Source organism: Syngnathus floridae, chromosome 17 (assembly GCF_059516105.1).
Source record: "Syngnathus floridae isolate MCC-2025c chromosome 17, RoL_Sflo_1.0, whole genome shotgun sequence".
NCBI lineage: Eukaryota > Metazoa > Chordata > Actinopteri > Syngnathiformes > Syngnathidae > Syngnathus > Syngnathus floridae.
The window spans coordinates 8,722,751-8,750,726 of record NC_142429.1 but is presented as its reverse complement, the minus strand read 5'-3'; the positions used below and the strand labels follow the sequence as shown (position 1 = coordinate 8,750,726).

At 40.1% G+C, this 27,976-nt stretch overlaps 5 protein-coding genes across 10 annotated transcripts in view; 3 read left to right on the top strand and 2 right to left on the bottom strand.

Moving 5' to 3' along the window:
• nubp1 (nucleotide binding protein 1 (MinD homolog, E. coli)) overlaps window positions 1-897 on the top strand; it is a 58,322-nt gene extending 57,425 nt beyond the window's left edge. The window contains exons 10-11 of the mRNA XM_088358623.1: window positions 130-316; window positions 412-897. Of these exons, the coding sequence (XP_088214749.1) occupies window positions 130-316; window positions 412-464 (240 nt within the window). The 3' untranslated portion in view covers window positions 465-897. The remainder of the gene's footprint in view (window positions 1-129; window positions 317-411) is intronic.
• A 108-nt stretch (window positions 898-1,005) lies between these two features.
• On the bottom strand, window positions 1,006-2,752 carry dexi (Dexi homolog (mouse)). Its single transcript, XM_088358626.1, has 2 exons — window positions 1,653-2,752; window positions 1,006-1,575 (listed from the first exon to the last, which is right to left on the bottom strand). The coding sequence occupies exon 1, from the start codon at window positions 2,034-2,036 to the stop codon at window positions 1,767-1,769; it is 270 nt and encodes an 89-aa protein (XP_088214752.1). The 5' UTR covers window positions 2,037-2,752; the 3' UTR covers window positions 1,006-1,575; window positions 1,653-1,766.
• On the top strand, window positions 2,585-24,260 carry clec16a (C-type lectin domain containing 16A). 5 transcript variants are annotated; one of them, XM_088358617.1, is made up of 24 exons: window positions 2,585-2,818; window positions 3,186-3,314; window positions 3,522-3,655; window positions 3,736-3,884; window positions 4,044-4,149; window positions 5,184-5,307; window positions 5,493-5,667; window positions 5,748-5,798; window positions 5,890-6,006; window positions 7,585-7,876; window positions 8,391-8,502; window positions 8,582-8,682; window positions 8,863-8,982; window positions 9,063-9,172; window positions 9,463-9,507; window positions 10,189-10,239; window positions 10,340-10,468; window positions 10,555-10,675; window positions 11,874-12,025; window positions 12,541-12,745; window positions 13,341-13,511; window positions 13,578-13,715; window positions 16,771-16,830; window positions 23,182-24,260. In XM_088358617.1, the coding sequence occupies exons 1-24, from the start codon at window positions 2,745-2,747 to the stop codon at window positions 23,283-23,285; spliced, it is 2,970 nt and encodes a 989-aa protein (XP_088214743.1). In that variant the 5' UTR covers window positions 2,585-2,744; the 3' UTR covers window positions 23,286-24,260. The 5 variants fall into 5 exon arrangements, with proteins under 5 accessions (XP_088214743.1, XP_088214744.1, XP_088214746.1 ...); XM_088358618.1 differs by lacking the exon at window positions 23,182-24,260 and adding an exon at window positions 21,818-21,903; XM_088358620.1 differs by lacking the exon at window positions 23,182-24,260 and adding an exon at window positions 21,664-21,746.
• Window positions 17,674-19,665, bottom strand: socs1a (suppressor of cytokine signaling 1a). The gene is made up of 2 exons (XM_088358625.1): window positions 19,512-19,665; window positions 17,674-18,782 (listed from the first exon to the last, which is right to left on the bottom strand). The coding sequence occupies exon 2, from the start codon at window positions 18,729-18,731 to the stop codon at window positions 18,111-18,113; it is 621 nt and encodes a 206-aa protein (XP_088214751.1). The 5' UTR covers window positions 18,732-18,782; window positions 19,512-19,665; the 3' UTR covers window positions 17,674-18,110.
• A 114-nt stretch (window positions 24,261-24,374) lies between the features above and the next one.
• Window positions 24,375-27,976, top strand: part of prkcbb (protein kinase C, beta b) — a 38,679-nt gene continuing 35,077 nt past the window's right edge. The window contains exons 1-2 of one of the 2 annotated variants that reach the window (XM_088358622.1): window positions 24,375-24,819; window positions 25,451-25,482. In XM_088358622.1, the coding sequence (XP_088214748.1) occupies window positions 24,641-24,819; window positions 25,451-25,482 (211 nt within the window). In that variant the 5' untranslated portion in view covers window positions 24,375-24,640. The remainder of the gene's footprint in view (window positions 24,820-25,450; window positions 25,483-27,976) is intronic. The other variant, XM_088358621.1, reaches the window with a different exon arrangement.

The window sequence follows — 27,976 nt, the reverse complement described above, 5'->3', positions numbered from 1 at the left end:
AAATGTGACTATGAAAAATTAAACGCCACCTGGCCGGGTCAGTGAGCAAGCACAATTTTACAATTAACAATAGACTGTGGGACACAGTGTGGATTCATAACACAGGTTTTTGTCTTGCACTGTCTTTAGAACACGTCGCAGATCTTCCCTCCCACCAGCGGGGGCGCTGAGACAATGTGTGCAGACCTTAATCTGCCCCTGCTCGGCAAAGTGCCTCTCGACCCGAGGATAGCAAAAAGCTGCGATGAAGGCAGGTCTTTCCTCAACGTGATACCGGACTCACCTGCTGCTGAAGCCTACAAGAAAATTGTGCAAAGTGGGTTTGCAGCTTGAAGCAAGCACACTTGTCATCTTTTTTGAAGCATTGTTCACCATCAGTATGATTTGCGCTTTGCTCTTTCCTCTTATCAGGCATCAAGAACTACTGTTCCACCCACGCCACAGATGAGCAGAAGACTGTGTGAAGCTGCTTTTATGCCAGTCCTGTTGAACCAGAGCTAAGATATCATTCCATTAAAAGACACACCTAGAATAGATTTCTCACAGCCATATTATTTTTTTGAAAAGTGAATACGCTTTCATGTATGTTGTCTGAATTACAATTTGTGGATGGCAGTTAGCACTCATAATACAATAAGATGCTTAAAATGTAAAGAAGTGATAATTAAAGGAAAGACTGCAAAGTAAATGAATGTAACAATTATGAAAATAAGTCTTTTTTAATTTCTCCAGCATCCCAGAATTATTATTTAAACTCATTATTTAAATTGTTTAATTTAGTTTATTATTGCTTCAAGATACACTTTTCATTAAAGAAAATTCTCAATCCATTACAGGATAAAACAGAAAACTATCAAAGATTTCAAGATAGAAATAAAATTAAACATTCAACCAGCATTGAGTTTGTTTCAAGTTTCTTACATTTGAAAAATAAATGAAAAACATATTCACAAGATAAATTTAAGAGTTAAATAAGAAGTAGCTGCTTTAAGATCAACAATCCAGAATTACAACTTAGAATGTATACTAGATATATACATTGAAGAGAACATTTTAAGTTTAATGTCAGAGGAAAAACAAAGCAAACCCAAAAACAATAGTTCAACCTACTACTGTACGTCCAGTGCCATGTTTGAGAGGTGCACCCACAAGGCACCAGTATGACTAAGAAGCAGATGTGAACAAACTTGCATCATGTTCAACATACATGTAACTGCAAAGCAAAATATACATTCTCCTTAAATCAATAATAAGGAAATGAAAATGGAACAATTTTCAGAATACAAATGTTCCCATGCCACGATCACTTAAGTCTTTGGTGCATCCAAATGATCTGATGTGGGATATCGTGCACGCTTTGCACCGAGCTTCTTATGTCTGGATCAATATTGTACTTTAAATCCACAGTGAGAATATCTTCTTACTTGCAGTGTATATATAGTATTGCCTTTTTTTTCTCGTCATTATGTGCCAAGTGAAGGGCACAAATGCTCATCTGGACGTCCAGGTTGCGTTGCGGTGACAGAATGAGTCTTGACCTTTTGGCGATGGAGGTCATAGTCACGCTGAGATGACCTGTGATCACGTGAAATACAAATTATGGCAGATGGAAAAAAAAAAACCTTTCAAGGTTACTAACCATTATTCATTACCTTGCTCCTATGTGTACCACAAGGCAACGGACGTCCAGCAGACAGGCCTCGTTTGTCCCTGACCTCTCCATCATCTTCACCAGCATCGTAATCCAATCCATCATCACTCCCTTGTCACTCTAGATAACCCTCAAACACATCCAAATCTGCGTCCGAGTCATAGGGGAGGGATGCAGGGTCGGAAAGTACCCCAAGGTCCACTAGAGCCCGGTCCATATCCTCAGGCATAAATACTATGCCCACATTGAGGACGATGTATTCCATCAGAAAGGCGTAGTAGAGGATGAGGACGTTCACAAAGAATAACCCCAGATAAAACATATAGGGGTACTCGTCCAAAAGCGATTCAACTGAATCTAACTGTGCATAAATTGTGTGGATCATAAAGAAAGTCACGATTTAGGCACTCCTTTGTTTGAGTGTCGTGGATATACAAGGGCAGAAGTTGACACGGCTAAAGGTCTGCATATCCAGTGAGTACATTGCGTCCGTGTCGACTCCAAAAAGTGATGTGCACTCCTGCAGCTGTACATTGGCGAGGTTTAATGCGTATAAATCAGTCTCGCGTTCATAGCTACTAATAGCACATTCGCAGTATCAAAATATCACAGTAGCAATCTGCTTTGCGGAATTCAAGCCATGCCAAGCGACCGGAGCTAAAAACAGTCGCGTGCAACCTTAACAAAAAAAAAAAACACAGTCTAACAGAATGCATACAATTTTTGTACATTTGTACCGTGACAACGAGTACGATCCACAAATAAACATTCCCGTTTTGCTTTAACTCCAACACGTCTCATACCCAACTGCATCAAAACATTGCGGACAGCAAAAGTGACAAACGTCACCGATTCTACGTCATCTTCAATCGACGTCGCGATAATATGACGACATGGAGGGAATAAAAACTACAATACCCAAACATCTCATTAACCACCAACGTTACGTAACAACTCCTCCCGTCTCAACCTATCAGCCACTGTTTGCTAAGTGGCTAGCTTCAGCAAATGTGGGTGTAATGGACAGATGCAGCCGCTAACATCAGCGAAATAACTCGCCTGTCAATTCGTCAACCTCCTTACAACCACAGAGATGTTTGGCAGGTCACGGAGCTGGGTTGGAGGGCAGGGGAAAGCGAAGAATATCCATTCCCTGGAACATTTAAAGTGAGTACGTAGCATGCATGAACACACAAATGCTAACGTTAGCTTTGACGTGAATTATAACACAATGTAAAAATAGATTTTTAGTTAGTAGCGTCATTATTTCCCAATTTGGATTCCTCTGTTAATTAATTTCTCACTGTCAAAACTGCAACCGCATTTAGTTGATCATATTTTGCTTGCCACCTCAGACGACTACATTTAAATTTTGTTGGAGGCGTAAATATTGAGCTCGATGTATGTTGGAAGTGAACTTTGACCCCCTGTCTCCAAAGTCCACATTTGTCAATTAAAATACTTGTATTGTTTCTTTTGTTGTCCCCAGCATATGTGTTCCGTTCATACTATATATATTTTATGTTGCCTTCAGGTACATGTACCATGTCTTGACCAAAAACACTACAGTGACAGACCACAACCGCAATCTCCTGGTGGAGACGATCCGGTCCATCACAGAGATCCTCATCTGGGGGGACCAGAATGACAGTTCTGTATTTGAGTAAGTCACATTCAACACGTCTCCACAAAAGTATCAGCACTCATTTTACTGTTATTTAGATTTCTTTCTGGAAATTGGCTTTCAATTGGGGACACTATCTATTAACTTTGAGAGCAAGACTCAGAATGGATGAAGCTTGTGAATACTCTAACAGATGACACTGGAAGAGCAAGCGTATGAAACATGATGGATTTTTTTTTTGGTCAGCTTCTTCCTAGAGAAGAACATGTTTGCCTTCTTCCTTAACATCCTGCGGCAGAAGTCAGGTCGTTATGTGTGCGTTCAGCTTCTCCAGACTCTTAACATACTCTTTGAGAACATCAGACACGAAACATCTCTGTGTAAGTATTTGCCTGTCGGGCCAAAGTAACAATACAGTTACTTATTAATCGCATTAAAAGTAAATCACTTTTCTTTACAGATTACTTATTATCAAACAACCATGTGAACTCCATCATCGTCCACAAGTTTGACTTTTCAGACGAGGAGATCATGGCCTACTATATCTCCTTCCTCAAGACACTGTCGCTCAAACTCAACAATCACACGGTGCACTTCTTCTACAATGAGGTGAGGTCACGAGTCTTTTTAAAATATGTTGCAGTAGCACACAGTTTGATTCTTGCTGTTAGGAGGTCATCATTTTTTAAATTGAACTGTTCAGTGTCTGTCTTGTTGGGCTAGCAGTACTTTGCTCACTAGCGCCCTCTATCTGTCGCCCACACACAGCACACAAATGACTTTGCCCTGTACACCGAGGCCATAAAGTTCTTCAACCACCCTGAAAGCATGGTCCGCATCGCAGTCCGCACCATCACCCTCAACGTATATAAAGGTGAATTAAATTTTTTGTTTTAATTCGGTAAGGTTAGGTTCAGCAGGAGGTGGTCGAAAAAAATATATACTTTTTTTTTTTTTTTTAAGCGGGGGTCACAAGGTACATTCAGGGACACATAAAGCGATCGCTGATTAAAATGTGCTGTTGACCGGTGTTATTTTCACACACACGTTCCCACACATCCATGGGAAACTAAAGGGGCACTTTTAAATTTTTTCTTCATGCACTATAAATCATTTACTTTGCATTATTTAATACACGACATGGTAAAAATCCAATTTTGTCCCACTCTAGTAAAGTTCCATGCATTATTCTTTCACAAGTTTTTATTTACTGTTGAAATAAACTATTGAGATATAACAACACATCGACAGTCCTTTTCAAGTAGTTTGCAGTTTTTATGTAAAACAGCAAACATTTGGGTCCCCTCTCATCATCTACTTCTTCACCGCCACCCCAATATTCACTTTAACACTGTATTTGTTTCTCCCTCCCTTCCTTCCTCCTCAACAACCACACCTCCTTGTTGTCCCTTCTTCCCTCCCCTCTCCGCGCTCCATCTGCCTAACTCCAGTCTCATGTAAGTTGGTTCCATTCATTCCGTCTTATTCTTGGACTGGGTATTACTGAAACGACCTTCCCCCAAAAAGCTCATTTTCAATGAGACTCAATTGGATGTCCTCAAAATAATACGATCAGTCCTCCACGTCTGTTTTATTGATCCCCAGTCATGTCTTATCTGTTTTGAGTGAATTTGTTATGAATGGGTGACTGTACTTGCAATCCATGCTCTGATTGATCATTCCTTATCACCCATGTATATTCACAAAGAAAATTTACATGCCTTTTTTTGTGTGACTTCACACACTTATATTGATTGATTGGATCAATTTGATCAGTGCTTTATTTTGTCCAAGATAACAAATTGTCTTTGGAGTCACAAAGTGTGTGAGTGTGCATGCATGGTTATAAATTTGATAATGTGTGTTTATTACAAGGGGCGTGATAATAATTATATTTACTCTCTTTAGTGGACAACCAGCACATGCTGCACTACATCCGAGATAAGACAGCGGTACCATATTTCAGCAACTTGGTCTGGTTTATCGGCAGCCATGTCATTGAACTGGACAAATGTGTACAAACCGATGAAGAGTAAGTGCATGCAGCAGTCTTTGCGTTTCTGCGTATGACCTGTAGAGGGCACACTTGTCCTTTGTTTGAACCCACTCAGAGGAATTCCAATCACAATACTGTTGTTGTTGTTGTTGTTGTTTTTTTCCATGAACATAGAATGGCCACCAAAAGACATTTGAAAACACCCAATTTTTTTGTCTCAGGCACAAAAATCGAGGCAAATTAAGCGACCTGGTAGCCGAGCACCTCGACCATCTCCACTACCTGAACGACATCCTCATCATAAACTGTGAATTCCTCAATGATGTTTTGACGGACCACCTCCTCAACCGCTTGTTCTTACCTCTTTATGTGTTCTCTTTGGTGAGCCAAGAAACGGTAAGCTGGCTCAAAATTGCTCCACAGATTGTGAGAAATCAATTGCCATGGCTTATTGTGACCTTAACATGTTTATTTAGCATGAAGAGCGAAAGATCAACCCTCAGGTGTCCCTCTACTTGCTGTCACAAGTAGGCAACACCTGCACAACACTGAAGTAAAAATACATTGGGGCTTGGCGATGAGTAACAATCGTGTTTTGTTTATACTCGAACTGTCCAGGTATTTCTCATCATCCACTATCAACCTCTCGTCAACGCCCTGGCTGATGTCATCTTCAACGGAGACCTATCTGTCTTCATTCCTCCGGCGGGCCTTCACAACACACAAAAGAACACTGTAAGTCATTTTTATTATTAATGTTTTTGATTACACCAATAATATATATATATTTTGAATATTTTAGTGTTATTTTTTTATGAATCAAAAGTAAAAAAAATGAATTTACACACCGCTATTAATGTCAAAACTGTAAAAGTCAGCACACCCCTATGGGAAAAAATGTAGGTGAGCCTTACACACATATTGTGGAAAAGTCATGTCTTTCGGTTCAGCCCCAAGAAACAATAGGGTCGAAAAATGTCTGCGATATATTCGCCCCTTTGTTTCTACCACCCGCTTAGTTTCCAATCTAGTTTCTATCATATCTCCATTTTCATATTTAGAACCCTCCGCCCCCGCTTTTCGTCTTGGTTTTGACCATCTGCCTTTGTAGTTGGGTGGGCGTTAGCGAAGTAGTGAGCGTTTCTGAGAACATTTGTGGTTGTTCTCTGCTTCAGGTTTGTGTTTTTCAGAAGCAGCCTACCTTTTCAGTGAATGCGAGCAGAGGTGTGACCTCTTATAAATACTGTTGGTTGAGACAACCACAACAGAGTATCTACACCCAAACATGTCTGCCTTTTTTCAAGAGTCACCACTTTGTGTGCTCTTTTATAGCAAGCTTCCATTTCAAAACTGTTAAATAGATTTTTAAGTTCTTAAAAAAAATATTTTTGGGGGGAGTAAAAAAAAAAAAAAAAAGCCTTTTCTCTTAGTGTTATTTTATATTTGTATTTTTTTTCAAACATTTTTTCCTCTGTTTGTGGCATGTTTTAGCCATGTGGACCAGAAAGTAATTTGAATATCTTTCTGTTTGTCTTTAACGTACCATGACCTCCATTAATTTCTCAGCAGCATCTCGAGAGCGTGAGCGGTTTACCAGAACATCCAACAAGTGTAGCACACGCGCCCGCCCCTTCAAAGATACTAGTCTGTGGTTTACGTGCATGCTGCAGCCACGACAGTGCAATCCCACAGCTTTCGCTCTTTTCAAATGGTTCACTTGCTGTTGGAAGGATCAATTGAAAGTTGGGTGTAAAATGGGCATGCTAACGCCGAAAGCGTGAAATTGAATCTTTTTCCAAACAATCGTCTTGAGTTAACTCTTAATTCATGGAGAATGATGGCTGAGATGGAGAGACGGTCTTAAAAGTGTTTTAATTCTGCATAAATCTGGTCAAACTTATCTGTATTCATATTTGGATTGCCATTTTTTTGGGTCTTTTAATTTTTGAGGGCCATTCACCTGGCTTCAGTTAATAATAAAATCATGTCACTGTATCATTTAAAAAAAAAAAAAAAATTGAGGTCATGCCTGCCTGACTAAGATTTACTGTAAGACTATGGTTTTGCGCCCTTTTGTCTTATATACCTGCTGTTTCCTCTGAAATTGTCTGCGGTCGGGTCTCTGACCACAATCAACCACGTGTGTGTAAATTGATCAAGATTAACCTGACGCGTACTAATTTACTGTAAAAGATAGCGTGTCTTAGTGCGGTGTGGTCTTTTTTTTTTTTTTTATATTGCGCTCTGCAAAGCAAGCGAGTAACTCTTAAAATTTATGTTACATGACATTAATACCCATGTATGACTTTTCAGGCTAGTTCCGGAGCTGTGCGGCGCTTTGCAAAGCCACCGGAATCTTTGGAGCGCTCGCTGGAGCTCTCCCGCCACCGTGGCCGCAAGAGAACCCAGAAGAGGCCAAACTACAAGAACCTTGGAGAGGAAGATGATGATGGGGGTGCCGGGGGAGGAGGAGGAGGAAGCGGCAGCAACCGGGAAGGGGCTGATGAGAGTTGGGACGATAGTGGCCGAGAGAGGGAGAAGGGAAAAGGTACAGAGGTTGTTGGGAGTTCTAAGGGGAGCAGAGCGAGTGGGGAAACGGCGGAAGGTGAGTGCCAGGATTGTTTTTGTACCGTTTACCTCCATCAGTTTCCAGTCTGCCATGGTGCATCGTATTCTAGCTAAAAGCTACCTCTGCAGCAGTCCTCGTCTCCAAACCAAAAAGAGAATCAACATTGCCTGCTGCTGCTAAATTCTTCCCTGACATTTTTCATTTAGTGAAAGGTGACCAGCAGTCCAAGTCCATATCAGGACTAAACACTTCTGAAACTAGACACCAAAAACTACATGGCCTTAATATGGACATTCTCTTTGCTAGTTTTGAGATGAAGCCTTCCTGCCTCCCACATTTTAATTCCCCCATGGTGACCAATGATCACACATCATCTCCTTATCATTAGAAGTCCATTCCCCACAATGACATCCTCCATCCTGTGCTCCTCACCTGCCCGCCTGTCCTTTCGCTCAAGCTCTGTGTGCATGTGTGTGCACTTTGATTTTACTTTTAAAACCTTATCGCAGTATTATGAGTTAATCGCCAAAGTATGTGTCTTCGCTACCAGAAATAGAGATGGTGGTCATGGAGCCTTGTAAGGTGTCGGAGTTGACCGAGCAAAATATCACGGATGAAGAGAAGACTGCAGCAGCCACGCGCACGCACACGCAAAGAAATAGGTACACTTTGCACAAATATTACGCAAGACATCAGCCGCAAGTACTGGAGGATTTGATTGGTTGCTATCTCATTCCACAGGCCTTTCTTGGAAATGGTTTACAGTGCCCTCGACTGCACTCATGACGACTACCATGCCCTGTTTGTCCTCTGCTTGCTTTATGCGGTTTCACACAGCAAAGGTTGAAATATTTTGTTGTGCTACCATACAACACATTCACAGTGAAGCAAACAAAAGAACTTCAATTTAAATATAGCATGAAATATAATGAAGACAGTCATCAAGTGGAGAAAATATTGCACGTTACCAAGAACAAGGTCATTTTTACTTTTGTCTTTCTGCCTCTTTATTTTTCCCTTAGGTATAAACCGTGACCTTCTCGAGCGACTGCAGTTGCCAGTCCCGGACCAGGAACGAAGCTGTTATAGTTTGGTACTTGCAGAAAGGTTGATCAGAGTCATGAGCCAAGCAGCACGACCGGGTAATGAGCACATTGCTCTTCTTGCTTTTCTTTTCTTACCATGTGCTCATGGCTCATTCATGTCCGTCTTTTGCGTTTAGACGGTCGAGTCCGTCTTGCTACCTTGGAGCTCAGCTGCCTTTTATTAAAACAGTCTGTTTTGTCTGGAAGTCCGTGTATCATCAAAGATGTTCATCTGGCCTGCTTGGAGGTATGACACACAATGTTTTATAGTTGAGTAACCTTTACCATTGTATCCCTCTACAAATGTGAAACTTCACCACTGAGCACTTCCAAATTCTTTGTGGTCCAATTTCCCTACCCACCCTTATTTTTGTACTCTGGTTTCCAAGAAGTGGGTGTGTTGCGTTAAGCAAGAAATGCTAGTATGGCTCTAGAGCAATTGTGTTTCTTTCTTTCCTCTTTGCATTTTGTTAAGTGTGCTCATATGCTTTGCATGTTATTTGCATCTGTTTCACATTTCCTGTTTTGTGCGCACAGGGGGCGAGAGAGGAAAGTCTCCACTTACTGCGGCGATTTTACAGGGTAAAACGTGCAACTTACTACACACACACACACATACCCCCCCCACACACACACCATTGCAGTGCACATTCATTACTGTACACCCACCTGAAAAGGAAAGTGTTGTTTTACAGTTTTACAGTGTTAACTGCACACAAGGCAGTAAAATTTATTGGTGCGCATGAGTCGGTACTCTAATTGGCTTTTACTATCTCAGTCCTGATTGCTTTCTCTTTTGGATTCAGTCACGACGGTTATTTTAAGCACTGTGAGCCAAAACGATCCTGCTGGAAGCCACTTTCATTTTCTTTTTTAAAAAGCCCTTGCATTTGCAAGACGTTCATAGAAATAAAAATCATACAATTATATCTTGGCGATTCTCACACCCAAGTTGGAAGCATGAATTGTCATTTGTAAATCCATTTTAAACAACACTCATATATTCCACATATGACTCATCCACAAAACATGTTGGAAGATTAAGGGTGAGACACGAGGGAATTGTTTTAGTTCTCGCTATCACTCGATCTATTTACTGTAACTTGGTAACATAACAGGAGATCACCATGAATCCAAAATCACTCACGCGATGCACGTTCGGCATCAAATCAGGCCTTAATCTCACCTTGCGTCGTCACATGCAGACTTATTGACCCGTGGTGATTGACTAAAGCATTGTATGCATAATCCACTTAATTGCAGGGCGAGGAGATCTTTCTGGACATGTTTGAAGACGAATACAGAAGTATGACGGTGTGTTGGCCTTTGTTTTCTTTTCTTCACAAAGGTTTTCTATTGTTTGACAACCGGATGTTGTTGACTCACGCACGTTTGCGGTGATTTATCGTTTCAGAGTAAACCGCTGAATGTGGAATATCTGATGATGGACGCCTCCATACTCTTGCCGCCCACCGGCACACCTCTAACCGGGATTGACTTTGTCAAAAGGTTGCCTTGTGGAGATGTGGAGAAGACGCGGAGGGTATGTCGACTGTGGAGTCACATAAACTTTTTGTCAAATATCATGCTAACTCTCTCCCTTTGTGTGGATCCTCTCATTGCCTTCAGGCCATACGTGTGTTTTTCATGCTGAGGTCATTATCGCTGCAGCTTCAAGGAGAACCTGAGACACAGCTGCCTCTCACCAGATCTGAAGATCTTATTAAGACTGATGATGTCTTAGACCTCAGTAAGTTTCATGTAGAAACACTACACTTTCTTTCTGTCTAATAAATGACATCTGTTATACATGCAGCCAAAGCTTGACTTAATATTAACTCAGCGGAGACTTTAATCGGTACACCTTTAATCGTTCCAAAAAAACAGGGAGGTTAAAGTCCCCTTGGTTTTATCTTTGTCGAACACTGTTTTCAATTGTTGGATTTTTACCGTTGAAAATGCATCATTAGCATTCTTGGTAAAGTGACAGACAGGTCATGACTAAATAATCTGATAAGGTTTTGTGCATCAGCTTCATTTCGCATGAAACGTCCTCGATGACTCAGCCTCGCCCTGTTTTTTTTTTTTATAAATATGGTGTCATTGATGTACCTTTGCTTTAATTTATTACGTTTCCTATAGAGCTTTACTTTTAAATCAGACATTATAGTTGCAAAATCATTTTTCATTCAGTACATTTTATGTGTTCTACTATTCTGTTTTGCATTTTTGTTAGTTTATATTTCCTGAAAGAGGAAGGTTTCACTGCACACAGTTAAAAAGAAACTGACAAGGACAATTTTTAAGTATAGTGAACCGTCCTGTATTATGTAATGAGCCAAACCGTCCACAAAGTCTTTATTAGGAATGAACAAGTCTTTCAACGAAACACGAGTCATCAGGTGGCTTTGTGGTTGTTGGTCACATTTAAGGAATGCAACACCTCCATAGTTTGTTTCTGTGTGAACGCTTTAAGTGACACCTTTCTACGACCCCCATTGAGTCCAACAACAAGCTTTTTTTTTTTTTTTTATGTTTCATTCATTCCATTAACAGGGAATCAGACTTTTTCTCACAATGACCCATCCCTCTAGTTACAGCTACTTTAAAAATTGGGACGAGTTAGGTTATTTTAGAAATAAAATAGACGTGAGTCTGCATATCAATCTGAATTTATATATAACCCAATTAAGGGAAATAAACCAAAGTTGACATTTCTTTTTTTTTTTTTTTTATGTGGGGGGGGGGAAAGGAACATATTGTCTTGATGTGAACTCATCCTTAGTCATTGTGGTAGAAACATTTTGTCCTAAGTGTGAGTGTCCGTTACTCCAGACTTCTGAGTCGCCGTGTTAATTCTTGCACCAAGCGTCATACATGAGTGTAAAAAAAAAAAAAAAAGCGTGGATGGTATTTCTATTATCACATGCCTTTAATCTATTTTTCAGATAACAGCGACTTGATAGCATGTATGGTGGTCAGTAAAGATGGCGGCCAGGCTCAAAGGTTCCTCGCTGTCGATGTTTATCAGATGAGTTTGGTGGAACCAGAAACCAAACGCCTCGGCTGGGGTGTTGTCAAATTTGCCGGCCTATTGCAGGTATTTCCTTGTCTTTTATCTACTTATTATAATCTGCGTGTGTTTCCTGTCAAAATGAAAAGGTTTGGTTTTTCCCTTGCTCAAATTACTTTTCATTCATTTTTCAATCCAACCAAATACATTTAATTTAGCTCCCTTCGTGTGAAAAAAAGCCGCAAACGGAAATTAGCGTTGATATAAACAGATATGTCAAAAGTGCTGTGCTCAATCGGTCAATCAAACTTTATTTCCAGAGCGCTTTTCGTACACATGGAGAAAGGACAATAATTTCACAGCATGTCGTTTTCGCAATTGCTTTGACCTGTTTTGCCGAATACAGAAGTTGATTGCGCATAACCTCTTTCATCCAACCACAAAATTGTTGCTAATGAAAATGCTGAGTGGTGAGTAACCATGGAAAACTACTAACCACAATGGCTGGTGCGCTAAAAAAAAATCTGTCAAGCTCGAGTTGTTTCCGTCTTTCACCAAATAAGCCCCACACTTTATTATCATTTCTTCCCCACCATCTTCAGGACATGCAGGTGTCGGGCGTGGAAGACGACAGCCGAGCTTTAAACATCGTCATACACAAGCCCAGTTCCAACCCGCACGCCAAGCCGCTGCCCATCCTACAGGCCAACTTCATCTTCGCCGACCACATCCGCTGCATCATCGCCAAGCAAAGACTAGCCAAAGGTCGCATTCAAGCCCGACGTATGAAAATGCAAAGAATATCAGGTGAGAATGCGCAGGTTTCAATATCAACCTCGTACACGGATTTAACATCACAATAAGCTCTTTACTGGAAATCACGTGTCGCAAAAAGAAAGTGAAAGAACACCTAATCACTTCATTACTCGAATTACTGCTCTTGTTAGATCCACTGATAATCTCAAGTGATCCGTCGTACTCGGGGAAACGTACCAATGACCTTTTATTCGCTGTCGCACTCCTGTTTGAATGATGTTGCGCAAGATAAAGAACATCTTGTTTCGTATCCAAACCGTCATTGCCCAACATCCACCGCTAGACATTTCGTTCCACACCAGTAATGTACCAGCAACAATCAACACGAAACAATTTTATGAGTCATAGTTCCTTCCTTCTTTTCATTATCTGTTGTGTAAAATTGTTGGCAGCTGATTAATCAAGGAAAAACGTGCTTGACTTAAAATAAAATATTAAAAACCAAGTCACTAGCGACTATAAGACTTTGACTATAGACTTTGGCTTTGACTTATAACCGTCATGGAGTTGAGTTTTTCTAAGCACCACAAACCTTTGCGGTTCACTTGCTGGATCTTTTTACATTCTGTCACATTTCATCACGCAGCTCTTTTAGACCTGCCTGTGCAGCCAAGTACAACTGAGGTGCTGGGTTTCGGACAGACCGCCAACGCCTCCCCCAGCGGCCTCCCTTTCCGTTTCTACGAGCAGTCAAGGCGAGCGCCCAATGATCCCACAGCCAGCAGAGCAGTCTTTGGCTCAGTTGATAAAGTCCCAGGTAAGAAGATTGTGATGAGCAGCAAATTCATGTGCACATGTGAACAAATATGTGGGTCATTCACAGGCTTTGCCGTGGCTCACTGTGTGTCGCAACACACCCCCTCTCCTCTGTCCTCCCCTTCGACTCCCTCCAGTGGGAGTGGAAGCACAGGACGATGCGACTCGGTTACCACGAGCACCATTTCAGCTCAGAGCCCCACAGGTAGAACAGTTTTGCATATACAGTCCTGTGAAATGTACTACGTGGGTACACAAGAATTATATTGAAGCAAAAACCCCAATACAAAAGGGTCTCCCAGGTAAGAACTTAATAGGTTCCAAGAGGCTGTTTGTAAAGTGAATTGTTCGTAAGTTGAGACTCAAAAAATACTCTAGTGTGGGAAATGGGGGAGACAGTCGCAAAAAAAAAAAATATATATATATATATATATATATAATATAAATAATTAAATATATACTATATATTAAAAAAATGTATATATATAATATAAATAATTAAATATATACTATATATTAAAAAAAAAAATATATATATATATATATATATATATATATATATATATAAAAAATGAATGTGCTCTTCATTATTTAAAGAGCAAAGTACAGAATAAACAATATAAGAAATATATATAAATACAAGGTTTACAAACAATCATCATGAATGAATAATACTAGATGATAAAGTCTAGAAGCCTGAAAGAGTGAGAAAAAAAAGAGAAGGAATCTTGAATAGCGCCATTATTTCAATTCTAAAACGGTGCCTTTTTCCACCTAAAGATGACGGCACATTTTTGGAAAACACTCCTCCGTCCTCGTCCTGCGGAGAAGGCGAGGGAAGCGTCGGGGACTTAACGAGCACCTCCTCCACCCAAGGCCCGCCGCCAACCTTGGCCCCCAGCCTCACCCCAGCCTCCCAACCCACAATCTCCCTCCTCACCGACAGCAACGCCGACAACCTGAGCGTGGAATCGCTGACGTTGCTGCCCCCCGCGGATTCGCCGCACCTCCACCCCTGCGCCAATCCCCTCGCTGCCCCCGCCTCCTTTCTCATGAGACTGGATGAGCAGAGTGATGAAGAGAAAGAGGACGCAAGGAAAGGAGAGGAAGAGGCAGAAGTCTCGCCGATGGAGCACACTGAGGCGGATGGGACTTTGAGAGAAAATCCAAACATGGAGGCGCTCATAGCCGTAGTCGAGGATCCGCTGGGTGAAGATGAGTCAGAGGAGAGGCGAGACTCACCTCAGCTGGAGGAAGAGGAAACACAAAATGGAGAAAAGCACACGGAAACGCCTAACTCACTGGAACTGGACTAACAACCCTGGCACACTTGAACAAATTTCCCACTCATCCAGACGGCAGTGACGTGTCAAACCACCCGGCTTGGCAGCCGGCCATCTCCGTGCCGTAACCTGCAGGTCATGCGTGACGTCTACAAAGGCTTTTCCGTTTGCACACAAAGACAACCCGTGGAACGGAACTGGTGGCAGACTCAAAGCACATTTGAGGGTTTCACACACATGAGTTTTTGCGCACGTATCCAAGCGTGTAACCAGCAGCTTTTTTTTTTAATTTAACTCCCAATTGACGGGATTGTCACATGCGATACTGCTGATGTAAGGTTTTAAAAGATCTATTTTTTAAATCTTATGTTCACGTAACCACTGAAGTTTTGTCATTCACACACTGCTGCACAAGCCTTTTATGCACTCTTGTGTGTGCAGCCTCAATTCATTCATCTTGGATGTACTGTACACGTGCTGCATCTGAATTAGGAGAACTTCTAACATCATCTACCACTCCAAAAAAAAAAAAGTTGCTTTTGTATGAAATGCATTCGTAATGTGCAATTTGCAAGTGTTATAAAAATGGCCCTGCGGATGTTAGAGTGAATTGGAGATTCAGAGTCAACAAATTCCAACTTCCTTGGAATCTGTTTGTCAAGCCACATCTGCTAAAGTCATCTCTCGTTCTGAATGTTTCTTTGTCATGTGCTTTATATTTGGGAGCCTGCAGGTATAATAAGGCGTGAAAGAGCAAGAATTGAATGGCTTAACCATTCTAATTGCTCGAATAGCTTGATTCGACCTTACAAGAACTTGCAAAGCTTCACAAGACCACTAAAAAAAAAAAAACTCATCATGACAGTGCGGAGCAGATCTCTGCGACGGCAATAAACAAGTTTTTGTGAAGGCCAAAAACGAATGTGACGCACAACTTAACCCTCCTTATTGCCACGTTAAATTTATCTTTGGTTTTTCATCTCCATCTCAGCTTCTGTGCCATCTGGCTTTTTTTTTGGCCATCCCAAATTCTTCCCAGTTAGTAATAGTGAAACTGAAAGCAATACTCTTCTCTCACCCTCATCTCGCTGCTGTGAATAGCACCAGAGTGATTATGTTTCAAAAGAAAAAGAGCATTTAAAACCCGAAATGCTCCGGTGGCAGTTTTGTTCTCCATCTTAAAGATGTGTCGCCTTGACAACATGCCATTACAAGCTGCCATTTCGTATCTGATTGTAACGTGTGTGTGCGTGCGCTGTAAATGCTTCTGCCTTTTAAACATGTAAGTATTGTTAATGACTTGGAAAGAGAGGAATAAATAAAGAGCTGCAATAAATTATTCTACCTAACAACATTGGGACATTTTTGGTTTGGAAATACAAACACTCTAAAATGAAGAGCGAGCAGCGGCATGCGTGTCAGAGAGCACGATGACTCAAGTGTTTTCTAACCATATCGCTTTTCCTGTCTTCAAGGAAATGTGTGTATGTGATTGTGTGCGCACGTGTGTGTGTGTGAACATGTTCCGGGCACTCCAATGACGTGTACTACACAGGAGTGGTGTCACCGTGAGACGAAAGTTTTGACTTTGCTGATTCCACACAGTTAAGGGAACAGATAAAAAAAAAAAAAAAAGCTCAAATAAGACAGACTTGATAAGCACTTATCAAAAAAATGTTGAACATTTTTTCCATGTCATGCTCAAGGGAACCTCTGGAAGAACATCTGAGTTATTCAAGTTTTTTTTTCAGTCTGATTATTTGTCTGTGTTTCAAGTTTTAAAAAAAAACAAACTCTGATACACACTAGAGTAGAAAATCCCTTTTAGGTTTACTTAGACTAAAAAAAAAGTCTTTAGTGATTTTTTTCCAGAACATGTGCCTTGAACTGTGCTCAGTGTAGCTTGGTGTGGGATTCATTTTGGAAAACCTGAATGAATGCATTGTACAAATAATGTTTGCGTGCGCACTTTGGCAGGACTCTCAGCTGTTATCACGAGTTGGCATGAGCATGGTGGTTTCCATTGTGGCCTTTTGGGTGAGTAGTCAACTGCGCTTTGTTATCTTTGCTAGTTCCTGTTAGTTGTGATTAAATAGACACAGAAGGTCAATGGGTACGTCAGATGATTGTTTGAGACTTATTTGAATTCAGGGTCCTCTTTCAGACATATTTGACCCCAAGTTTTTGGGCTGCAATAATATCTCAAAAGTTCACCATAAAAAATCTTTAACGAAAAATTGTTGCATCAAATCCAGAGTCACAAATTACAGAATTTCATTAAAGTTGCCATCAATGCGACCAGGAGTAAACAAAATTAGCATCACCAATTAATTTTAGTGAAAAACTAAATTTGTGTTCTGTCCTTACGGGCCAGATCAGAACCACCGATGGACTCTTTATGGCCCTTGAGCCTAATGTTTGACACCCCTGGTTTAAATACTTATATTTATCCATTAAGACATACTTGAACAGTAACATTTCATTTTCTGCTACTGTATATTCATTTTTAATTGACTGTTTTTTGTAGCTGAAGCGCTGTTACAGCTGTAGCTGTTATAAAATGCACGATATAAAGTTATACTGTATTATTCAAAATGAACCTTACCCTTTGTCTCTAGAGACCTGCCCCAAAAATTTCCCACTTCCTTCTGAGATTTCAATCTGACTTTACCTTCATTCAGAATACTGTCGAGTTCCCACTTACAACTTATTCTGCTAAGTGTGTGTCATCGTTGATTACCACTAAAGTAGCCACACCCATCTGTCTCTTTGCTCGCACAGGAATTGGTGTGATGAAATTTTTTGTGACCCTCCCTGTTCTTTGGCAGTGCCATTTTACGATTTTATTTCTCCCACACAAAGAAACACAAGACAAAGCAATCACTTTCAGTTTGTTTAATTAAAAACAATATATAAAATATTAACCATTTTTGACAAATGTATCTGCCTGGCAGACATAGCTGACCTAGAGAGGGTACCTCAGGAAAATATTAGAGATATTAGAGTAGTGCAGTGTGCTACAGAATTTAATCACGTGGTAACAGTGGCTGCTTTCAAGCGCTCCCGCCACCACGGCCGAGTATTCCGAGAAGTACGGTGAAAAGTGCACAATACTATTATTATAGTCCTTCCACAAAGTCTGTGCTTCAAGTAATCTTCTTCCACTTTATCTCTGGGCTTAATGTCTTTTTGTGTCCTTATGAATGGAGCATCATTTGTGTGTGTTAAAGTGGAGTGAATGGAGGACAGTGCAGTGCCACAGACTTTCTCTAGGTGGCAGCCTCCTGATAAGAGCGTTAAGGTCAAGCGTAACAATGTCATAATTTGTAAGGGAATTCCAACAGAAAACCTTGCGCCACGTTGGTGAGGGGCAGCTCGGAAACCTGCGTCTCTCCGCCGCAGAGCTCCATGATGCGCTTTCTGCAAATTTCTTGCAACGTGGGCTCCCATTTCCTGTACGGGACCCTCAGGCATTTCTTGGGGGAGTTGGTGTAATGCTCCAAGAGGGCAAAAAGACTGGGGAAAGTGCGCTCGTTGCCGGACAGTGAGAATTTTTGCCGCTTGTAGTCGAGGCGGACGCTGACCGGCCCGGTCTTGGCTTGATAGGAAAGTGTGAAAAAAACATCCTTCTGCCGGCTGTCCCGGATGAGGTAGCTGCCCAGCGGGGCATCCTTCAGCATGCGGTGGGCTTCCTCTACTCCGAGAGGACCCCAGTAGAAGCCGCTCAACTCCAGTTGAGCCGCTGTGTCCGTGATGATCCTGCAGTCTTCCACGCATTTGAACGTGGGGAAGTGGGTTAGGTATTTGCATGGCGTCGAGGCAGACCTCTGCTTGGGTTTCGGAACAACCCGGGACTGCTGTTGCGCCAACTCGGCAGATTCTGAGCTCGAGGAGCCTGACAAGTGGTGCTTGCCGTCTGCTGCACTGTTGGCTACCATCCTCCAGGAGGTTCCAAACCTTCTCCCATATCTGACCACGACGATGGCACCCTGGAAAATGACAGGGAACATCGTCATACATTGATTAACAATTTCTCAAAAATGCAGATTTTCTTAAGAAATTGGATTTGAGGAAAAAAGATGAAGCCACTGTAATAGTATCTATATAATACTACATACGAGTTTGAACATTTAATTCAGTGATGCTTATACGTGCCACTAGAGGGCGCTTAAGGCTCTTAGGGCTTAAGAGACATATTTTGAGACACATTACAGCAACTTATATTACCCAATCAGACCTAATAATACCTCAAACTGGTTCAAAATGCAACAAAGTATTAATTTAATGTTATGACTGTGGAGAGGCTTTTCTAGTACTGAACTATCTTTGGCCACTTTGGGCATCTTTTTAAATAACTTGGACAGTGTCAATAGAGAGGATTATCTTCGGTTCAGGCAAAATTTTGGATATAGTTGATTATAAAGTGTCCCAAAATGCCTGTTTTGTACAAAGCACAAAGGCAAGGCAAGGTAGCTTTTTTGTACAAATATTGTTTTATTTTGAACTGTCAACCGTCTTGTTTGCATAAAAAATCTTCTATTAAATTGCATTTACTTTTGCAAGATTTCTAAACTGTTTTACGGGCGTTTTTTTTCCAAATTCGCATTACGGCTGGAATGGTACAAAACAAAGGTCGGCTTGTCGATCCTTTGACGCCGTCTACAAGTCCAAAAAGAAAAAAGATAAAGCATACATTGATATCCAGGATAAGGTCTTACCGTTTTGTTTCAGTTTAATCCCAAAAGCGAAGATAAATTTGCGTCTTTGCGTCTGTCTCTGACAGCACAACCTGTAACCTCGAATGGTTACTCAACGTCTGCAGTCCCTTTTTATACTCTTGCAGCCCCGCCTTTAAAAAAACCAGCCAGGCGAGTCAGAAACGAAAGTGAAACTGCTCTCTCTTCATTTCAAGCGGTGCGTTTATTGGAAATTTCAACCGCAAACGCACATGACAGATGCGCGTATACTGTACGAAGAGGCACGTTCGTCATGTGGTTTTTTTGGTTGGTTGTATATATTCATGCTTTGCTTTTTTTACTTAAGCATATGTATTTAAATGTGCTCTAAGACTTTTGTGCATCCTGGTTAAAATGCGTGCATTTTTTTTTCAAGGATGACAAATACATCCCCGCAATTTACCATTTTTTTTTTTGTCATCCCATGCACGAGTAATTAAGTAGCACTCAGAGCGATACCATAAAAGAGAAAATAACATAAAGATACCAATAAAATGTGCATGTAACACTTTTCACATACTTATTGGCACAACTGAATCCTGGAATTTTGGCCGTAGAAACAGAAAATAATTTAACCACGAAAAAAATATAAATATTCAAGTTAGTCTGATATTGGCAACGTAAAATGGCCGCCAGTAGCTTCACTCCTCCCTTGGAGAGTAAACTGCATTGTTAATCCATTCTTTACATATATATCTTTGCTTATACCTTTTGATTACGAGAAATAAATATACACGATTAATGTCTTTACAAAAAAATGTCATTAAATATTATATATATATATATATATATATAATATTATAAATACCTCTATTAAGCAATTTTTTTTCAGAACTGTGCACCAAGCTGGCAGCCTTTTGCATGACTCAGTACCTAATAAAAAGCTCTAAGTTTGCAAAACGCTGGTGATGGCCACTTTAATGTTTGCCCCAGATTTAAGGTATGGATGTATGAAGATGTGAGTCAATAGTCAGCCTAACAATTTGTTTACAATACATATAGGTCATCAATATTGCTAATTTACATGAGGTATGCATGAAAAGGCCGTTGGAAACACACGATGCCACTCCGGATGTGATCTCGGCTGTTTACCGTGTACATTTTGTGTTGTTTATTTTTATCCTTAAGTTTCATTTCTGTGAAACAGGGAGAGACACCGGAGAGTGTGTGCACGCATTCTTTTTTGCAGTGCATGAACACACACCAGTTGTGGTGGATTTGTTCAAAACACTGCAGAGAAGAAGTCCAATGCATGCATTACAATTGAAATGCAATAAAGAAATTACTCTCTGCAAGTTACAATTCATAAGGTATATCAACATTTTTGTACTGCATCATACAAATCTCAGTTAGCCACTCAAACATATTTTTAAATGAGTAGCTCTCTGACAGTGTCATCAATACTAAACATGATCAGCAATATTTTCTCTCATAGAAAATATGCAAGTGTACCTAATAAAGTGGCCCATGTTATTATTTGACCGTTTCAAGTAAAGCACCTACAATTATTATTAAACGTGGAATTGCACGCACTTTCTTGTTTAGGAATTGAAAGTCTTCTTTGCAGGTGTGTGTGTGATTTAAAAAGAAAACAAAACCTTATCCACTGTGATGACCAACAAAAAGATCTTTGTTGTTAACTCTTTTTTCTATTTGCTTTTGGACATTTGGCCCTATTTGAGATGTACATGGCTGCCACACTTCATACAAACTGTTACGATGTGCAACAATGTGTATTTGGTCCATTTTCTGCATCCTCTTTCGGTGAAATTTCTTCATGCACTGTTTATAGTAGCGCCATCTGCGTCATTAACCTTTTCTGGGGAACATAATGCTTTCATTATGATGAGCACTCAAATGTGGAAACTCTTCCAAGTTTTTGCTTTCAGGTTGTATCAAATGTCAGTTTTAAAGCCATCCTAAAACACATTTCTACACGAGTTGCCAAGAAATAGGATACTCGAGGTCCCAGTTTAGCCTAGTAAGTCCTTGGACTTGAAAAAGTAAGTGAAATACATATCGTGTCTACTTAGTGTATTTTGACTTTTAATAATATTTATAACCGTGTTTAAATTTAGAATTTGTGATGCAAAATCCAGCCTGTGATACCACTTTTGTGAATTTATTGGTTTAGTTGGGAAGGAAGTGGAAGTAGAGCTGCGGGGAAAAGAGAACAGCAATTCAGTGAAGCTCTACAGATGATTTGAAGGAGGTAGTAGAAGAAATCCACTGGGGCTTTCGGGATTTCTTACAACGTTGTGATTTTATTGTAATCTGCTTTTCCCTAGACCAGTTTCCCAGGTGGGCCTTTAAAACCGAAAGTAAACACCACTCCTTCCCTGAACTGCAAGACTTATGAGAAGCAAATAAAGCTGTTGTAAAGTTTAACAAAGGCAAACATGTTATTCACATTCAGACCACCAGGACTTTTTTTTTAGTTTTTCCTTGCCTTTTTGGGAGATTAAGATCAGGGGATGCTTTGAGAATAATTGTCAATTTTTTTCTATGTGAAGCCCTTTGAGACTGCTTGTGATTTAGGGCTATACAAATAAACTTGACTTGACGGTGCAGGAAAAAATACTCATCTGGTCTTCATTCTAGGAAATATCAAAGGTCATCCCGAGGTAATGTGTATGTTTTCCAACTGCCCAGGGTAAACATTGTCAGAGTGAAAGCGAAAGTAGTTGGACACTCGTTGATTGTGCTTGACACGCACTTCACCTCCCGTCTCTTATTACTGGAAAAGCATTTAAGAACAATGAAACATAGGAAATGATCCATGCAAACATGTCATATACGTAAATGATTGAGTGTGGCATTCCTAAGAAATGACTGGACAGTTCGTAGACTCCATTTATGAGTGTACTGGTCGGATTCACAATAACGAAAGGAATGAGACATAAGGACTAAATGGAAATATGAATGGACAACAATACTTGTCCATACAATTTTTTGTATATATACTAGTATACTACTTTTGTATATGTAGGTATATACAATAGTTGTAAAACTACAGTGGGTTTGTTTAGTCATGTGTATCACTGGAAAAGGGAACCAACACTTCTCTTGAATTATTTTCTAAACAAAGAGGATCTATTTCAACATTTACAGTAAGTCCTGACGTAGTCAAATCTTGTGAAGGCACCGTGTGCAGAAGTAAATAATTATGTGTCCTGATAAGCAATGGCGTGACGGGTGTGCAGAGGCGTGACTGTAAGCAAAGTTTTTTTTTTCTTTTTCTTGTGTATAATGTACCCTCTATGAGTCAGCGAGTTGTTACAGGCATTTGCACACTAGGTGGTGCTCAAAATGCCTTTATGAAAAAGTACACTTTTTGCTAAAGCCCGTTTTCATTCATTCAGTGATCTATCCATTATCTGAACAGGTTATCCTATATTACAAAAAATAAAAATAATAATTTTTCCTCCCTGTCATCAATTATACTAAGTGTTTTGATATCCTGCTGGTATTTATTTATGTCCTCGGGAGAAGTATATACTAATATAATATACTAATCTCAGGAATATACATAATTGAGAAAATCCACACATTTTACAGAGTACAGCGATTACATCAGATCCTAATGAAAAAGAGAAGGTTGCTTTATGTGCGAAATGAGTCACCATGTGACATTCTATATATACCCATCCAGGTACTCACGGGGAACTCTTACGTCATCACCAGAGCCTCTTGATACCGAAAAGCGCCTCAAACGAAGATGTTCCCATCAGGCTGCAGGGTCACGTGGTAATGTAACCACGCAGATATCTGGGGCTCCTATCGAAGATGTTTTATAACAAGAGAAAATTTGTATTATATTTCCTTGATTAGTCAGTGTTGATATCTTGCTTTGCAGAGCTTTTATTCCTAGAAAATATTTTTAGTATTTGTGTGATTCACTGTAACATGCACATTAACACTGCACTTAAAACTTAATAACTGTTTGAAAACGAGGAACGATTTACTTCCTGCATGGTGCGTCAACTGGACAAATGCCAATGAAATGCCTTTAAAATGTGAGCTTTTCTATTCTATTGTTATTTTATTGTATGAGTTTTTGTTTCAGAGCTGTCGTGAAAGCGCTCATTGTATTGCAAGTGATATGTTAGTGTACCACTAGATGGCGCCCTCATACTCCACACTTCGTGACTCACTCGTGGCAAATGACTAATAATTGGTTGATAATGTTGATGGCAACACATTAGCATAGTAAAAATAAAATATAGCATAGTGGATAGCATCTGTATCTCATTTAAGAGATTCTCTACTTTCTGTGAGGAGGTAGCATGATCCACATGCACAATCTATTAACATGCAAGTGTATATTTAATCACTATATTAATATTTGTGTATATATATGTTGAATATTTCATACACTTGGCTTCCTTATTGGCTTGTGCAAGTGTACATAAAGTGGATGGTGAATGTGTGCTCTTGAATCTAGTTTGCACACTTAATTTGCGACTTGCAAGCCATACAACAAACACATGCAAGCCTTCCAAATCCTTCTCAGAGCAAAAAAAACAACAACTGAGCAGCTGTGCTTTTTCCGTTTCAATCAGAAAAAAAATATACACACTATGTGTTGTTTTCAGCTTCCCACGTGATTGAAGTGAACTGAATATTTTGACAATTTTAATATTTGGACTTTTACTTAAATATAGAGTGTGAGTACTTTTGCCACCAGTGGGATGGAATTAAAAAGTGGAATGTTGTCCAGTCTCATTCAAATGGATGTAGTGTTTTTGGTTAATATTTTAAAACGTTAAATTGTGAGAGATCAAGGTTCTCTCTCTCTCTCCTTCTCTCTCCTCCCTGACGTGCGCGCGCCCGTTACCCGCCGTGCTCGCGCTTGGATGCAAACGAGCAATCATTGAGTGCACGGGCAGCTTTGCAGCGACTTGCACGCTCGTCGCTTGCGCTTAAAGCAGACAAACAATTCGGCTGCAGGAGGGTTCACGTCGTTGCTCTTTAAGTTGCTGCGCTCTGACCAAGCAACCCAAAAAAAAAAAAAAAAAAAAAAAGGACGCAACTGTGAGAATTTTTGCTGGTTGTTTTGCGCAAACTCGCAGTGATTATTTAAAGTTAAAACTTTAGTTATTGTTGGAAGAATGGCTGACAGTGCAGCGGCAAACAGCGACGGTGAGGATGGACCCCGTGAGCCCATGAGGGGCTTCGCCCGTCAAGGAGCCTTGCGTCAGAAGAACGTCCACGAAGTGAAGGACCACAAATTCATTGCGCGCTTCTTCAAGCAACCCACCTTCTGCAGCCACTGCACCGACTTCATCTGGTGAGCACAGCTGCACTCTGAAAAATGTATTTTCCTAAATGAATTAAGGAAGGACCGAAATAGACTGTTCCTCAGATGCAACCGTAAATGTCAGATGAAGTTTAATGACTGGATGAATCAAACAAAGGATGTGCACACTTGTTTCCAAATTAAACACTGAATTCTGTTATTGTCGTGCACTTGTTGATGCCCAGGTGCACCCTCCGAAAAAAAATGGCTTCTGATAAAGAATGTATTCCATCATTCATAGCCAGCTCAGGTTCATGGAAACTAGTGCGCTCCCCCCCCCCCCCCCCCCCCCCACACACACACTGGCTTGTATTTATTATTACAATGTCCTCAGCCCACTAGCGTTGCGCTCAAGTTATTAAATGATTTTCTATCACCAGCTTGTCCTGATTTGCTACGTTTTATTTTTAGCTTTGTTGTGTGGTACTCTCAAAACTCTAATTATGCAAGCCTCATGATGATGGCTTTTTAATTTGATAATAGACACAAAACTTGACCCAGAAGTGTGGCTGTTGTCTATCATTGTTTCCTCCTTTACCTTGGAACCTCACAAAAATAATTTTCTGTATACTGAAAGTATGATAATCTTGCAACCTGTTCATTCTGTGTTCTCTCTTCACAGGGGTTTTGGCAAGCAAGGATTCCAATGTCAAGGTAGGAGTGCTCTCCTCGACCCCCCCCCTCCCTCAGTGTTTTTGGCACAAAGTTATCTGTGCAATCCTCACAGAAAAAAAAATAGATCTAAGAAGATTAAGAAAGAAGTGTGCACAAACAATATGCTTGTGGAGGATCAAACTGAAAATTGATGTTTGCTTTTTGTGTGCTTTACTCATCCAACCATAATGGCACACAATGGTGTGACTCACTAATTGATGCAAGTTAAGGCCCTAACCTTGATGGAGTCAGCTATTTTTTTTTCTTTCAGACCTCTCTGACAATCTGTGTAAAATCCTTCAGTCTATTACATTTTTTTCCCCTCCCTCCTACTCTCTTCTTTTAGCGACACACCTTCACTCTGTCTCTTTTATGCTCACAAATTATGAACAAATTCAAAATGACATAGATGAAAAGATGGAGTGATAACCCCACCTCTGATGTCTTTTTTTTAGATTTATTTATATATCTATCAAAATTGATTTAATCATCAACTGGATGTATTCAAGGATTTTCATTTTCACGTCTCCTAGCAACAGTGGAACACAACTGCCTATATGCCGAAAGATGGAAGAGGTTCTGTTCACAACGGCGGTGTGATAGCTGATAATTAGCTTGGGTGCATATGTGGCGCGTCAATAGTGTCCTTTAGGAATGCATCCGCTTCACTGCAGGGGGGGGTCGCTTTGCTCGGGGAGAAAGGCAGGTGGGGGGTGGGCGAACTGGGAATTTTATCAGGAGGAAAAGGGATGGCGTCAAAAATAGTACAAGAGCAAAAAAAAAATCTCGATTAATTCATCATTTTATCAACTTTGGTGCCATTTAAATTCCGTCAGCAAATGTTGCATTGGCTTAAATCATGAACCAGAAATTATAAGGCAATAATAAAAAACACAACAGAGGAACATTTGAAATGTGCCGGGTCATTGCGGTTTGTGCAACGGAAGAACTCGCCCAACATTGTCTTTAATTGGACAAAAGATGCTAGCATGAATGTAGCATATGAGATCATTTGAACCTTGGAGAAACCCACTTGATGCACAAACAAGTCCAAACTATATTTATGATCAATATTAAAGTAGAACTGCAGTGCCTTTGTATGGTGTGTCAACTCTTGCTGATTCTTTGTTTTCTTTGGATTGTTGCTACTGTAAACAAATAGCTGACATGCCTGCAATGTGCATAGGTCAGTGTGCAAACATGCTCCTCTTCTTCAATTTATATTTTGGACAGAAGAAAATTGACGATATTTGATTGCCTTGTTTGGTTTGTTTGTCGTGAAATAGTTAAGGGGCCTCCTCTGAGAAATAGATCCACTGACAACAATGTTTGTTGGTTCGGGAAATAACATTGCCTTTGACGCTCCCATCAGCTCTGGAGCAATATATAACCTTGTGACCATATTAGGAATGCCCACACAATCTAGAGAGATCTCAATTATATAATCTAGCGCTCTTTATGCTTTTACAAACTATGAGAACATGTCAAGTGACTGCGTGATTTGACTGGTTATGTGCGTGGAAGTGTGTCCGATTGTAAACGAGCGTGTTAACAATGAGTTTCAGTGTTTAACAAGCTGTTAAGTGTCCTCCACGGTTTCAGCCCCGCATTAATGGACCAATGTTCCCTTTTTAGCCTTGAAGAGGGACTGATTTGTTGTGTCGATTGGGAGTTTTTTTTTGTTTTTTTTAAAGGGGCTTTAAACAAGTTCAGGGATAGAAAAAGAAAAAAGCTAATTAAATTACAAATAAAAGGTGTTGTAAATGCCGAAGAATGAGTTAATGATTAGTACGGTATGTAATTGAAAAAACAAACTGTTTTTTTTCGTGGCAAATGGTCCGTTTCAGCTCATTTTGAATATTTTTTTTAAATGTCACAAGACTGACAGGCAAGTTTTTAGATAGTATGTGGGTATTTTATTGGGATTTGGTAATGGGAAGTTAAAAATTACAACTTTAAGTAATATTCAGTGTTGAGGCTGGTCACTCGTTTGAGGAGAAAAGGTTGCTGAAAGTTTAAAAAAAAAATAAAATAAAAAAACGCAATCAAAGGTGTCTAAATTGTGGACTGTAAGTCTTCAGGGGGTATTCGACATTAGCAGTTCCTCTGCAAACGGATGCATGAAAAAAATCACAATGGGTAAAAATGGATAATAAACCAAATGGTGTAGGAAGCAGATGAAATGAGAAAAAAAATTAGCAGATATGTAACAAGTCCTCTGAGAGCCACAACTAAAAAAAACTGCTGTTTTCTCAACGCTTTTATAAATATAACAACGTGTGTATCCGGAGGTAAATTGGAATTGCTTTATCTCAACATGAATACAACATGTATGTAAGATTTCCATAATGTTTTCATCCGGATAGAAATCCTGTCACAGTGTAACATAAGATGTTTATTTTTTATTTTTTTTACAAACAGTGGATCTTTTATGTCCTTGGAAATCTCACTTTGTGAGGGGAAGCGGTGATTTCCGCCGGGCATATGACAATTA

Coding starts and splice junctions, on each gene's coding strand:
- dexi (XM_088358626.1), bottom strand. CDS start 2,036: ATGATCCACACAATTTATGCACAGTTAGATTCAGTTGAATCGCTTTTG.
- clec16a (XM_088358615.1), top strand. CDS start 2,745: ATGTTTGGCAGGTCACGGAGCTGGGTTGGAGGGCAGGGGAAAGCGAAG. Junction 3,656..3,735: donor CAGACACGAAACATCTCTGT/GTAAGTATTTGC, acceptor TTTTCTTTACAG/ATTACTTATTATCAAACAAC. Junction 8,983..9,062: donor GAGCCAAGCAGCACGACCGG/GTAATGAGCACA, acceptor TTTTGCGTTTAG/ACGGTCGAGTCCGTCTTGCT.
- socs1a (XM_088358625.1), bottom strand. CDS start 18,731: ATGGTAGCCAACAGTGCAGCAGACGGCAAGCACCACTTGTCAGGCTCC.